Raw genomic sequence first — 14,679 nt, forward strand, 5'->3', positions numbered from 1 at the left:
TCCACCGCTAGAAGAAACACAGCTTATTCTGGAAGCTAGAAAACACAGTGCAAAAAAGAGCTGGGTGGAGCCCATTGTCCTCTGTTCTCCTGTTTCTTACTCATTTAGACCTCCCTTTAGGAAACCAGATGAAAAGGAAGCTCCTAAGACCTCGGTAACGGTGTGACAGGTAACAGAGGTAACAGAATTGCAAAGGTTTTGATTCCATGTGTAGGTAACCTACAGTATGCTTTTAAGTGTTTGGAGGAAAATAAGACAACACTACGTTCCCAAACCTTCAAGCTGAGTAACTCAAGTAGAAGGCCATCACATCCCATTGTATAACAAGAATTTTGAAATTTTCCATTAAATAAATGGTTTTTAAAAAATAGAGAGAAGAGAAAAAAGTACTGAAGAAGTGGAAATTTTGTGTTTGCCAGTAAATGAGAAAAAAGCTAAACTACATATCAAAAGAATACCTAAAAAGTTCTCTAGAGCCAGATCCCAGAGATCTGAAAAGGATGAGACAATTATAAGCCATATGCTTTATTTATTAAAATGAAATTATTAAAATTCAGCTTTCTATATTAGCATGCTCAATTGTAACTGAAAAAAAATCTTACGAAAACACCAAATCAGAAAACTAGAGCTAAATTTCAATTATTAATAAATATTTATATTTTTCTATTAACTTACATGCAAATAAAATCATAATTAGATTGGGTGAGAACAGAATGTCTTGTGTTTAATATTAAAAAACAGAAATGAATAATCTTTATACATTTCTGCAAAATAGAGAGGAGACAACAGATATTATAATATTTAAGTCTACATTAATTGTGTTACTGTCAGAAAATAGGAACTCAGGTTAATAAGCAACCTCAGAAACACACTTTGTAACGTATAAAAGGTTAATTCATGACAAGAATATATTGAATATCAATGGAAAAATTATTATGTCATGATACTAGAAACTTTTTTAGTTGTTTAAAAAGGGGATTTTAGTCCTTGCAGAATGCAAAAAATAATCTAATTTTACATTGATGCACAAGTTACATCCAAAAACTGAAGAAAATGCATTAAAAAGCTTTTATTCTCTCAGTGGGTGGAGATTTCCAAGTTAAAAACAAAAACAAAAACCATCAAACACCTCAGAGTGAAAGTTCCGTAGTTACCTATATTTAAGACCTAAATTGCCTGTAGAAAATTTAAAGCTTCTCAAGTTAAAACACAAATTAAAAGGCAACCAACAAATTAAAATCATAGTTATAAACAATATAGCCCAGACTTAACACCCCAATATATAGAGTTCTCAGAGAGCAATAAAATAATCTGAAAAATTCTCAACTAGGAAGACAATAAGAGGGAGGGAGGTGATGTACAGCAGGAGGAAACACAGTCCACTCATAAGTGTGTGAAGTATTCTAACTAATAATTAAAGCAGTGACTACTAAAGCATTCAAATATATGTACGAAATATATATATATATTTCAACAACTTTGTGTGTGTGTGTGGGTGCGTGTGCACCTGTGGAGGCCAGGATAGGGTTCAGAGTGTATTTACAGGTAGTTGTGAGTTGTCCAACATGGATGCTGGGAACTGAACTCAGGTCCTCTGAAAGAGCAGCAAGTGCTCTTAACTACCAAACTATCTCTCCAGTCCCAACAAAGATTTTTAAAGAGTTGGATGAAAAATCATTTTCATGAGGAGTTTCCATACAGATGAATCATTTCAAGTGTCTGGATATAGGTTTGACAGATAATTCAAGGAGTCAGAAAAATATTCATGTCTTTCAACCAATTATTTCTATTATTTCCATTTTTAGAATCCCTTTCAAGGGATTAACTAGAAGGATAGGCAGAATTTTATCAAGATCTTCTTCATTGGATAGTCCAGAAGCAGGAAAAATCTCCCTAATTTTCTAACAATAGAGAAATGCTTATATGATATATAGTTTGTTTGGGCATAAACATATTTTTAAATAGTATTTGTAGGATAGATAAGAGCATTCAGCATGGTCCCAATTACATCTTTCAAAAAAAGAAAAATTGCATGAGCTATGCACAAAAGATGCACTATAGGAAATATCCCATGGTGTTATTAGAGGTTATCATCTGAATGTGACATAATAATGGATTTTGTTTTTCTTCTGTTTTTCAACTTGACTACTATGTGCCTACTGTCATGCTATACATGCAGAAAGTATTAACTACTTCTTTTAAAGAACAACCTAGTTATCCTTCCTATCACGACGCAGGGGGTTGTCTGTCAGTTTTCCTGGGCAGTACTTACCGACCACCTCTGCCACCATAAAGATGAAGCATATCGCTGAAGCAGCACAGAGTCTCCACTTGGCATGCACGTGCTTGCTCGACCTGTTCTCTGTGGCCTTGAAGCTGCTGTGGCAGTGATAGATGCCTCCTGCCTCTGTCGGCTCTGGCCTGTCTCCAGGACACTGATCTTTATTCACAGGTTTCTGTTGAAGTTCTCTGTTGAGGAGGAGGATTTTGACAGGAGCAAGAAGTGAACGTGGTTGCAAACACACACCTCCCTGGCAGCCCTACTCATTCTCAATGTGGCTCTCAGGACATTTGCAAACTAGCGAAAGAGTTATATAATTCGGAGCTCTCTTGACATTTCCTTCTGAATTCACAACTGCTACCAATCACCACTTTTGTTGAGTTAAGGGAGTAGAAGGAAAGAAATAGAAATACTTAAATGCAAGTCTTAATTGTTTCATTATTAAAAAGGTTCTGGATATGGACAAAACTCACCACCACCATCATCATCAGGGTAGATTGTAAGGGTTAGCAAATATACATCTGTAGATCCTACTACTTGTTTAGTATTGAGGGTTCATGAGGACCCTCAGATACCTGATCACCCATTACCTCTACCAAATACCCACTATTATAATGAAAGCTAGATCTTGCTTGTGCATTCCAAAATAGTAACTATCGTTCCTGCTCCAACACAAAGCTTAATTTGGGGACTTCCATGGGATCATAGATGGAGAAACTATTGATAAAATTTAACTCTACTGCATAGTTTCTTGACTGGAGTAAGTAAGTTTCAGAGAGGTAATGTGGTTTTCTAAGGTCAAAGAGGCAGAAACAGCTGATGTAAAGCCTCAGTTTCCCCACCGTGCCACAGACTAGCTGTCTCAATATCAGTGCTCCTAATTTGCTGCTGCAGAAGACACTGTCCGTGGAGTTTGAACTAATAGGATTTTTTAATTCAATAAACTTATTTGAAAACACTAGTTAGGTTCTCAGAATTAAGAACTTTACATTCCTAGCTCTGAAAGTTAAAATTTTAAATGAGCTTCTCTATCTGAGGGCTTATTTTATTTGGATTATCACCATCTGAAATTAAAAGTCTGATGATTTTGACTTAGCTAATAAGTATTAGGATCACTCTAATTAATGTCATATTTGAATTTTTCTGAAAAAAAAATGTATACATGTAGTTATGGAAAAGCTAGAATTACAAAAAAAAGCATAAAGCAGAGAAAAATTGCTGGTAATCATACCCCCCAAGATACAATTATTGATTTGTTTTGTTTTGTTTTGTTTTGTTTTTTCGAGACAGGGTTTCTCTGTGTAGCTTTGCGCCTTTCCTGGAACTCACTTGGTAGCCCAGGCTGGCCTCGAACTCACAGAGATCCGCCTGGCTCTGCCTCCCGAGTGCTGGGATTAAAGGCGTGCGCCACCACCGCCCGGCTCAATTATTGATATTTTATTGGATAGTGTTGCACAATATAAATATACATTTTTGTACAATGAGAGTCAATATTGGTTAGAATGTTTTGAGTTGTCTATACAGAAAACAAAAATTATATTGAAAAGTTAATACATGAGAATTGTTGGTTCTGCTACTGGAAACACCTAAAGGAACCCAGGCAGACATCCAGCACCATTCAGACAAGGCTCCAGAGCCATTTCTCTCCTACTAAGCTCTTCTTTACCCTCAGATTGAGCTTCCTCCTGGTCTGGAAGGGTCATCGGGGTGTATCAGGCTATGTCCGTGGGTTTTCATACAGAAGTTATCTGCCTTGGCTTGAGTCTGAAAGCTCCCCCCGCACCCCGCACCCCCCCCCCCCCCCGTGAGCTCATATGTTTCAACTCATGATTGCCAGCCTCTATAACTGTTTTTGGAGGTTTAAAGTATGGGATTTGGCTACAGAAGTGGGCTCTAGGACCAGCCTATGAATTTTATAACTCCTCCTTGATTATGGTCTCTTTCTCTGTGCTTTCTGGTAAAACTAAGATATGAGAGCGCCTGGTACATGTTCCCATCACAAGGGAGCTCTTTTGCCATGTCGTGACAGACAGAAATCTCTGGAAACCACGGCTAAATCTTTCCTTCCTTAAGTTGCTTTTGTTGGGTGTTTGTCGCAGAAATGAGGAAACTAATATAATATTCTCTCTCAAAACTGACCCAAGAGTCTGAAGGCCAACCAATTTTGTCAAATGAGACCCATCTACTATAACCAATGAGACCCATCTACTATAACCAGAGGATTTTAGCTTAGAGCTCATTACATTTAGCTGCCTAACCCCAACCATGCTGCTCCTAGAACTGAGAATAGAACAAATTCTACACCACCACCATCCCTAATCAACTTGGTACAGTGTGGGCATTGTTTCTATACTATTGTTTGAAGAACAAAAATATTTCCTTCTGTTTTTTTTTAATTTATAGAATTTTAACTTGTATGCTTTAAGTATCTTATCAAGAAAGCATACCTAATCCAAGATTCATAGGTTTATGCCTATGTTTTCTTTTAGATGATTTATAACTGTATAATTTTAGCACCTACCTTAATGCCTATGATCCATTTCAGTGAAGTTTTTTAGAATGGTGTCAGAAATATATACAAATTAATCATTCTGCATGTGAATAATTAGTTGTCCCAAAAACATTTGTTGAAAAAAATCTTCTGGAAAGACAATTGACCCATCCAATTGATTTATATGTGTATTTATGCTACTATCACATGTTGTGAATTTAACTGTGTATTTACCCTTTTTCTGTGTTTTTATTCTATATTTTTTAGCCTATTTAATCCTCTTTTATTTCTCTCTTCTACTGAAATCCTTCTTCCCCTTCTTACTTTTGTCTTCTTTTTGTGTTTGTGTGAGTTACCTGGATGAACAGAAAAATATTCTCTCTAGTGTAATAGTGGCATAACAATTATGGAGATAACAAAGTGCTTTCAGATCGACTTTTTGTTAAGGTTTTAAAGCAGAATATGTGACACCTTGTGAAGTGGGTACCAGGAACTGGGATGTTGTTGCAATAGGCCTGACCTTGTTTCTTTTTGACAAAATGTGGACTTTGGGACTTTGGATTAGAAAAGCAGTTGAATGCTTTAAGTGGGGTTTAATGGGCCATACTAGTAGGAGCATGGAAGACAGTGGTGCTGAGGATGGTTTAAACTGTAAGGCCCAGCTTAAGAGGTTTCAGAAGAGAAAAATATTAGAATGTGGCCTAGTAAAATTCTTGTGATATTTTGGCAAAGTTGGCCCTTGTCCAAAAAGTCTGCCTGAGGCTAAATTGAAGAGTTATGTATTAATATCTTTGGCACAGGAGCTTTCCATACAACCTAGTATTGAATGTGTTGCTTGGTTATTAGTGACCATGCTTATGCAGATCTATTACGAAACAGAGCAAGCTGAACAAGGAAAAAATACAAAATGTACAGTTTGAGGAGAAAAGGGACACTAGGATGTGTAAACAGACTAAAGAAAATCCTGATGCTAAATGGAATAAAGGGAGTTGTGACATCAGGGCAAGATGCCACCCAGCTAAGCTTTCAACTTGTGAAATGGAATTAAAAAGAAAGTTTAGGGCTGGTGTAGCCTTTAATCCCAGTACTGGGGAGGCAGAGTCAAGAGGATCTCTGAGTTCAAGGCCAGTCTGATCCACAGAGCAAGTTCCAGGACAGTCAAGTTAGGCAGTAAAGGAAACCATTGAAGACATAGAAATGGTCAATGTATTTGAACAAGGAAGCCATATTGCAGCCCCAGCAAGCAGTAGAACTAGGCAACTCTAACATGAGGTTCTGGATTTAGCATCAAGGATACAATAAAGGAGTGCAGAATCTCCCTCCATGACTAAGAAAAGCCACTGAGGCCAGGCATGTATCAAAGGTGTCCTTCATGGAGGCCCAGAGAGATCATTGCAAGAAGCTGTAAAGGAAAAGCTGGAACTGCCTTGGAGACCCCAAGATATTGGAGATGCCACAGTTGTGGGATACCTGCCAAGGAGAGCCACTAACAGGGAGTGGAACCAGCCCAAGAGAAAGAAATGTGTTGTAGTCCACAAAGCTGAATGGAGTTGAAGATCTGAAGAGCATTTTGACATTTGACATAGAGATGCAGAGTTTGGACTTTTCCCAGCTGATTATTGGTCTTGCTTTGGTCCAGTATTTCCTTACTATGCTCCCTTTACTCCCTTTTGTGACGGTAGTGTATATCCTGTATCGTTTGCATGTTGGAAGTATATGATATGCTTTTTTATTTTGATTTTACAAGGGATTACAGTTAAGAGGTTTGCCATGAGTCTCTGAAGAGATTTTTAACTTAGGGCTTTTAAACAATGTTCAAACTGTTGTAGAATATGGAGACTTTTGAAGTTGGACTAAATGCATTTTGCATTATGATAGGGCTATATTCCAAGGAGTGGAATATTGTAGTTTGAATGAAAACGGCCTGTATAGGCTACTGCATTATTTGAAAGGATTAGGACATATGGCCTTGTTGAAATAGATGTGACCTTTTGGAAGAAGTGTGTTACTGGGGGTAGGCTCTGATATTTCAGCTCAAGCAAGGCCCAATGACTCCCTCTCTCTATTTCTGCTGCCTATTTAGATGTAGAATTCTTAGCTACCTCTCCAGAACCATGTCTGCCTGTGTACCACCATGCTTTCCACCATGACAATAATGGACTAACCCTCTGAACCTGTATGCTTTTCTTTATGAGTTGCCATAGTCATAGTGTCTCTTCAGAGCAATAGAAACCCTAAGACAGGCCTCCACATTTTTTCAAGAGCATTGTTCTGTTAAGTCCCTTCTGTTACCATAGAAATTGTAGAGTCTACTTGTTAATTTCCCTCAAAAAGATACCTTGTGTTTTGTGTTGATCACATTAAATTTCCATATCAGTTTTTGAAATTTGACATCCTAACAGTGTTAATTCTTCCACTGTACCAACATGGGGTAGTTCTCACTGAATTGTATAATTTCTACAATGTTTTGTAAATTTTAGTATAAAATTGAGCATTTTATTAATTTGATTAATTATTTTTCTTTATTTTTAATTTATGAGCATGGGTGTTTTGCTTGCGTGTATGCTCATGCACCACATGTATGTAGTGTCTGCAAAGGCCAAAAGAAAGAATTGCAGATGGTTGTCAGTCACCATGTAGGTGTTGGGAATCAAACCCAGGTCCTCTGAAAGAACAACCAATGCACTTAACCAATGAGACATCTCTTCATCTCTTTTTTAATTAATTCTTAAGCATTATACTCTTTGTATGCCACTGTAAGGAGAATTGCTTTCTTAACTTTGTTTTCATGTATTTTTGCTATTCCTATACAAAAATGCTGTTACTTGTATATGTATTGTTTACCACTGCTTTACTGAACTTACTAAATCTAAAGTTTCTCAGTGTATTCTTTAGCATTTTTATATGTAAAATATGTTATCATTTGCAAATCAAGTTTTCATTTTTCCTTTCTAATCTGATGTCGCTCATTTTGTTTTCTTGCATGGAAGTTTTGGCTAGGATACCCAGTGCAATGTTGACTACAAGCATTAAGGCTGGGCATTGTGATTTTGTACCTCATCTGAAATACAGTCAGACTGTTTTCATAATTGTGATATTCCATTTTAGGGTGTCAGGAGATTCTCTTTGGGAATGAAGAGATGGCTCAGGGGGGTGAGTGCTTAGGACTTTTGCAGAAGAACTGGATTTTAGCTCTGAGTACAGACATAAGGGTTCAACTACCTACCAAGTCAGGCATCTCACAACTACCTGTAAGTCCAGCCCCAGAGAACCTAGCACCCTCTTCTGGCCTCTCCAGGCATGTGCACTCAAGTGTGCATGTGTGCATGCAAGTGTGTGCAGGCACACACTCACAAACATATGCACACACAAAAGTAGAATAAATCTTTTAGTATGAAATGTCAAGGTATAAATCTGTTTGCTTGTTTCTTCTTTTTTTCTTTTCTTTTTTTTTTTTCCGAGACAGGGTTTCTCTGTGTAGCTTTGTGCCTCTCCTGGAACTCACTTGGTAGCCCAGGCTGGCCTCGAACTCACAGAGATCCGCCTGGCTCTGCCTCCCGAGTGCTGGGATTAAAGGCGTGCACCACCACCGCCCAGCTCTTTTTTTTTTTTTTTTTTTTTTTTTTTTTTTTTTTTGGTTTTCTTCTTTTTTTCATTAATTAGTTAGTTAATTAATTAATTAAGGTTTTTGCAAGACAGGGTCTCTCTACGTAGCCCTGGGTGTCCCAGAACTCACTACGTAAATCAGACTGGCCTCAAACTCATAGAGATCCACCTACCTCTGGCTCCAAAGTGCTGGCATTAAAGTTGTGCACCATCACACCCTGCTGCTTGCTTCTTCTTATACTTCACTAAGTGTGGTTCTTCTTCCCTCAGGATCATTGGCCTCTGGTCCACGAAGGTGGAAGGGGTAGAAGTGGGGAACAGAGTTCGGATGGCATGGGTACAACAGAGATAGATAGCCCTCCGGGATATGACTTCAGTGAATCAGCACAACTTTATTCACAGAGTATAGGAAATATATAGGGTTGGGAAGCCTGGGAACAGACCCTAATTTGCATTAAGTGGCATGCTCCTGTCATAAGGCTTTGTACGTGGCAGTAGGGTCCTATAGCAAAACTCCTAGTACAAGTCTTAGTCCCATGTTTACATTGATTTCTCTCTCTTTCTGGTACTACTATTTTTGTATGAATTAGTGGATTTGGCAATGTGTCACATTTCTCTAATGATCTGTTCATTTCCCTTTAACTTTTTTCCTTATTTGCATTACGTTGGGTACATGATAATTATTGTTTTATTGTTAAGAACACTGAATTTTTGTTTTGTCAGTTAATGTCAACATCAAGGGCCCTTCTAGTGATTTTTTTTTTATTTTTCTTATTGTGCCTTTTCACCCTAGAAGTTACATTTTGATGTTATAATTTCTATTTCTTTATGAGTATCCGCTATTTGTGGATTGCCATCTCATTAAACATTCTTTAAACATAATTACATCTTGTTCTTTTGATATATTATTGTATTATAGTAGCTGCTATTAAAATGTTTGAATTTTAAGGCCAACATTTAGACCCTTTTTAAGGCGCTTCCTATTAATGGATTTTTTTTTTTACTCTTTGTACATTTTTTCCTGTTTCTTTGTGTCTCATGATCTTGTTGAAAACCAAAATATTTAGAATATTTATTGTCATAATGCTAGATACTGATCGTATGTGATTTTTTTGTAGTTTTTTTCCTTATTTCTTTTGTTTGTTTGTTTTGTTTTGTTTTTGTTGTTTTTTTTTTTTCGAGACAGAGTTTCTCTGTGTAGTTTTGGTGCCTGTCCTGGATCTCACTCTGCAGACCTCTGGCCTCGAACTTACAGAGATCTGCCTGGCTCTGCCTCCCGAGTGCTGGGATTAAAGGTGTGTGCCTTTGGTGACTTTGCTTATCCAGTTCAGCAGCATCCATTTCCTCTGGTTTTCCATGCCCGTGAATCCCCTGTGTTCCTTGAGGATACTCATCCTTGTACATGTGTATCTTTACCCTCTCCTTACCCTCCAAGTGTGGTGGTCATGTCAGTTGCCCTTTGTCTGTCTCTCTCCATGGCCTCACCATTAAGTCTCTGGTTGTTCTGTCTATACTGGTTTCTCACCCAGACTTTGGGCTCCAAAAATTGCCTCCCAATTGCTCTAAGATACAAATTACTCCATAATGCAGGGGGTTCAATTAAATTTGGGGCTTGTGTTAGTTTGCTGGAACTGGAGAAAGCATCACAGCGTGGATAACTTAACACAACAGAAATTTATCTTCTCACAGATCTGGGGTTTAGAACTTCATGGCCAGTTTGCTCGTAAATATCTGCACCAGTCACGTTCTTATTGGCTTAATTGTGCCTGCCTTCATGTACCATCTCATGGCTTTTCCTCGTTGTACACACAAAGGAGGAAATGAGCTCTTTGGCTTAGTCTATGTGACTACTATTTCTGTAATGACATTTAAACTTGGTTACATCCTTTGAAGCCATATATTTTTAATAAACCCACACTGGGCCTTCGAGTGTCAACGTGTGAATTTGGGGCGTGGGGAATACAAACATCCAGCTCATCACACACCTCTTTGCAGGGCCACTGTCTGGTGCCAGGCTGTGGTTAGCATCAACTCCAGACGGGATCTGTACTTCTGACATCTCCGGCGGTTGCCACTTAACTTTTAGCTGCTCTTTCACTAGTTTACGGCTCTCATGAAGCATCAAACCCAGTTCCTCATTTCTCAACAGAAAAAAAGGACTCTATTGTTTTCACCCATGTTCTTCTTCTTGAAAACAGCCAGTCTCTCACTCCTTCCTGAGACACATGTTTTGTGAACATGTTCTTCATTTGCAGCATGTGCCCTGAGGACGACTCCAGAGACAGCAAAAATACAAAACCTACCAGTTAAGTGTTTGCTAAGAGCACTGGAGAGAGAGCTCAGTCAGCAAAGCACCTGCCAGGTAAGGAGAAGGGCCTGAGTTTGATCCTCAGAAACCATATACAAAGCCAGTTGTGTGGCATGTGCTTGGAATCCCAACAGTAGAGAAGCAGAGACTCACTGACCAGCCAGCCTAACCTACATACCAAGTTCCAGGCCAGCGAAAATGGAGGGAAGCATCTGAGGAATATCCTCCACATGCACACACACCAAAACACACACACACACACACACACACACACACACACACACACACACACACACTGTTGAAAAGATTCTAGCATCTTATCTCTACCATCTATCACTATTCTTGCTTCCACTGCACTTCTTTTTTGGTTTGGCTTGGTTTGGTTTGGTTTTAAGACAGGGTTTCCCTGTGTAACCCTACTTGTCCTAAAACTCACTCTGTAGACCAGGCTGGCCTCGAACTCACAGAGATCCACCTGCCTCTGCCTCCCAAGTGCTGGGATCAAAGGTGTGTGCCACCACCACCAGGCTCTACTGCGCTTCTTAACAATGGAACAAGAATTACAAAGGAAGGAGAAGGTACGCCCTAGTGACCATGGCCCTGACAAAGCTCAATATTCCTCCGTCCTATGGTGAAGTGTGTAAAAAGATAACACCCAGCAATACCTGTCATGTTAACATCTAGGCCTTGAGGCTTGCTATAGCCTGTTACCATGGTAACAGTGATACTGCTGTGGGCTTGGGCTATGTGACAGCTATCAACTGAACTTCCATGTCAAGAATCTCAGGCTTATGTAAACAGAGACAAAAAAGAACAAAGACTCCAGTCAAAAGTCAGCCCAAAGAGTCCAGGTAGGTGAGGAAAGACACCTTGGAGCTCCTCTTTTAGACACCAGAAGGAAATGGGCTCCTGAGCAAACCAGAAGAAGGTCGTGCCTAAGTCTTCACTAATAGAGCTGTGTGCTATAAGCCACCAGCTGTGGGAACAGTTCATTGCAAGCCAGCAGCTATAGGAAAAAAACGCTCTGTGGAAACCTTAGACAAGGTTTCCTTCAAAATTCAGTATCTCGACAGCACATCACTATTTAAATAGGAAGCCCGTGGTGGGCAAAAGGAATCCTTGGAGAGGGAGAAGAAAAAGATTGTTAAGAGGCAAGGCTCAGAAATGAAAAAAAGTGCAGGGGCAAAGGGGTTGGAAGAGGTGGAGAAGGACTAAGAAATCTACAAGGTACAAATTGTCTTGGGAGCAATTAGATTAGGTTTTGAGGCCACGCAGTGTATGGGTGCAGGAGAGGAAAGACAGTAAACTGACCCACTAAGAGCATGGAATCCTCTCAACTTTCAACTCAGCCATCTGACCTTACGAAGGCATGCCCTCCTTTTGGCATCCACTTTTTTTCCAGTGGAAAAATAGAGAGATCAGGATTTTAAAAAATCTGTTCAAGATTAAATCTTTATCTTTGAAAAGAAAATACTGAATGATTTCATGGCTCTTATAAACTCTACATTTTGGAAACCATATCTTGTTCACCCTATGAGGTGAACGAGACCATTACTATAAACTGCTGGCTGATTGTATTACAGAATTCTAATAACCTATTTTAATAGGAATTATTGTTACTTCAATAACATAGAAGTATTCCTAGGGCTAACATCATGCTGTCCAATGTTTCTACCCAACCCCATATGAGGCTTTGTTTTTAGTACTTATGAGGCCAGTAATTGACACCTCAAATTTTCTAAGAAAATAATTCTTTTAATATGTGATGATAGATGTCCTCATCTTGTATGCTATTCATTTATAAAACCAAGTTATAAATATTCTTTAGGGAAAGTCCCCTTTGCAGTTTTAATATATTTGATGTGATTAAATATAACATTGCTTTTAGATCATTAATTTGGTTCTACAAAATAAATGAAAATATTACATGCATTATTAATAAGTACATTTTCTCTTAAAATATGCTCTACCTGAGTCTATTTCACTCATCCACTTAACTCCCACTTGGCATGATCTTCCCATATATACCGAGCTCTCTTTCTTACATACATCTTTCTTTACAAAGCATACTTACATCTTTCTTTATTTTTCAATGATCTCATTATGATCCAATTTCCTCTCATTTTATTTTCTTTTTTTTCAGGGCTTGGAATTAAACCCAGGGCCTTTTGCTTGACACACACTCTATCATATCACTCTATCACATTGCCTTACTCTCTATACAGCTTTCCCTTAAATCTATTGTGATTCTATTTTGTTTTGTTGAGTCCTTATTCTATCGTTTCTGGAATTTTTTGCTCTCATCCTCAAACCCAGGTAAGCCATAGCTTCTCTTAATGTTTTCTCTTAAAATTCTCATTCAATGTCCCCAGCATTATTCTGTATCTATTCTGGAATCATTCTTATACACAACTCATATTAGTCTCTTAGTTTTAAATAATGACATCTAGGACTAGAAATATTTTCTTTTCAATTATATATACAGCACATAAGATAGGTGTATTCAGTCAATAATTGCTTAAAATGAAAATCAAAGAATATATTACACATGATGTCAGTGAAGACATTAAAAGAAACTGGAAATATGGAAACATTAAATCCAGCTACATTTATACAGGTATATCTACTGATATAAAATAATCCATTCATTAGTTAATCTTAAGATAAATATAACCTGGTTTTGAGCCATCATTGAAAAGTATTATGTTTTTCCTAAATACAACTTTGACAATTTACTCTCTAACTTAAAAATAGGAAAATTCGAAGAAAAGCAACAGCAAACAATTAGATTGTCCTTGCATGCTTTCTGTAATAAAAACCACAGAAGGAAAAAAATGCCTTGATGAACGTTTCTTTTATGAACTTACAGTGTTTAAGGAATCACACCAACTACACAGACTACAGTATGTTTCAGGATAGGAATCACACAAATCAGACAACCTCTTCGGAGATGCTCCAAAATGACCCCAATTTGCAAAGCAGAAGTTTACCATTTCAAAGCAATAACATATGTCATCTTCGTGTGTACTCGAGTCACAGAAAATGGCAATGCAGACGTAAGTGTCTTATTACCTGTCTAGAGTGAAGGTGTACCTCTTGGTGGCTTCGTCATTCACAAGGTAAGTTCGCTCAAGAAACTCCATGGCAGCTGAGACAGGAATTGTCACTGTTGGTGCTGACGTTTGACTCCCTGCTCCGTTTTGGAAGGAAAGGAGCGCTGGAATTCCTATATTCACACAGTTGCCTAAGAAAATAGACAAAAACCTTCCAGTATTGAGTTAACAGGCCTCCTACATCAGTGTTGGTGGTGGGTCTGTGAAAATTTGTCTTCTTGGAAGATCATCTGGACTCTTTCTATCACCCACAGAAACTGCTTTTCTGGGAGACTTGAAGGTGGAACCATAAGAGGTTTCTTCGTGTGTGGAGGGGGAAGGGGGTGTGTGTGTGTGTGTGTGTACCCATGCACATAATGTGTGATCTCACCGTGCTTTCTAAGGGGTGGAGTTGCTCAGGAATTACCTGCTAATGCTGATGTGGGGCTTGGACCTTCAGCGCACACCTGAGTGAACTGCAAATAATCACCCTTCTGTCTTTCTCTACACTAACCTCATTTTAATTTCTTTTTGTTTGGTTCTCCCCACAAACATTTCTCTTGGGGTTTAGTTCAGAGACAACCTCTAAGTGGATGTCAGGATTTTAACTCTCTTCTTTCTGCTAGGACCATTTTTGAATTTCACTCCTGAAGTGGGGAACAAAGGTCCTTAGTCACTGATATCTATGATCTGAACCCATTCTGGATATGGCCATCTTTAAGAGCCATTGACAAGCTCCCTGCTAGGTAAATAACATCCCTCACAGTAAAGTACATCCACCCTCAGCTGAGTGTAGAAGACTCAGCCCAGGCTGCAGCATCAGGCACATCAGGCACAGTAGATCAGGAATGGAGCCTTCTGAGTTGTTCCCAAAAGAACTTCAAGTCACAAATTTCCAAGG

At 38.6% G+C, this 14,679-nt stretch overlaps 1 protein-coding gene across 1 annotated transcript in view; it reads right to left on the reverse strand.

The window, feature by feature from the left end:
- The window catches only part of Slc30a8 (solute carrier family 30 member 8), a 36,160-nt gene extending 22,331 nt beyond the window's left edge, over window positions 1–13,829 (reverse strand). The window contains exons 1-2 of the mRNA XM_059248004.1: window positions 13,759–13,829; window positions 2,273–2,469 (exon numbers count right to left, since the gene is read on the reverse strand). Of these exons, the coding sequence (XP_059103987.1) occupies window positions 2,273–2,469; window positions 13,759–13,829 (268 nt within the window). The remainder of the gene's footprint in view (window positions 1–2,272; window positions 2,470–13,758) is intronic.
- Window positions 13,830–14,679: the final 850 nt, after the last annotated feature.

The sequence above is a fragment of the Peromyscus eremicus genome, chromosome 20, assembly GCF_949786415.1.
Source record: "Peromyscus eremicus chromosome 20, PerEre_H2_v1, whole genome shotgun sequence".
NCBI lineage: Eukaryota > Metazoa > Chordata > Mammalia > Rodentia > Cricetidae > Peromyscus > Peromyscus eremicus.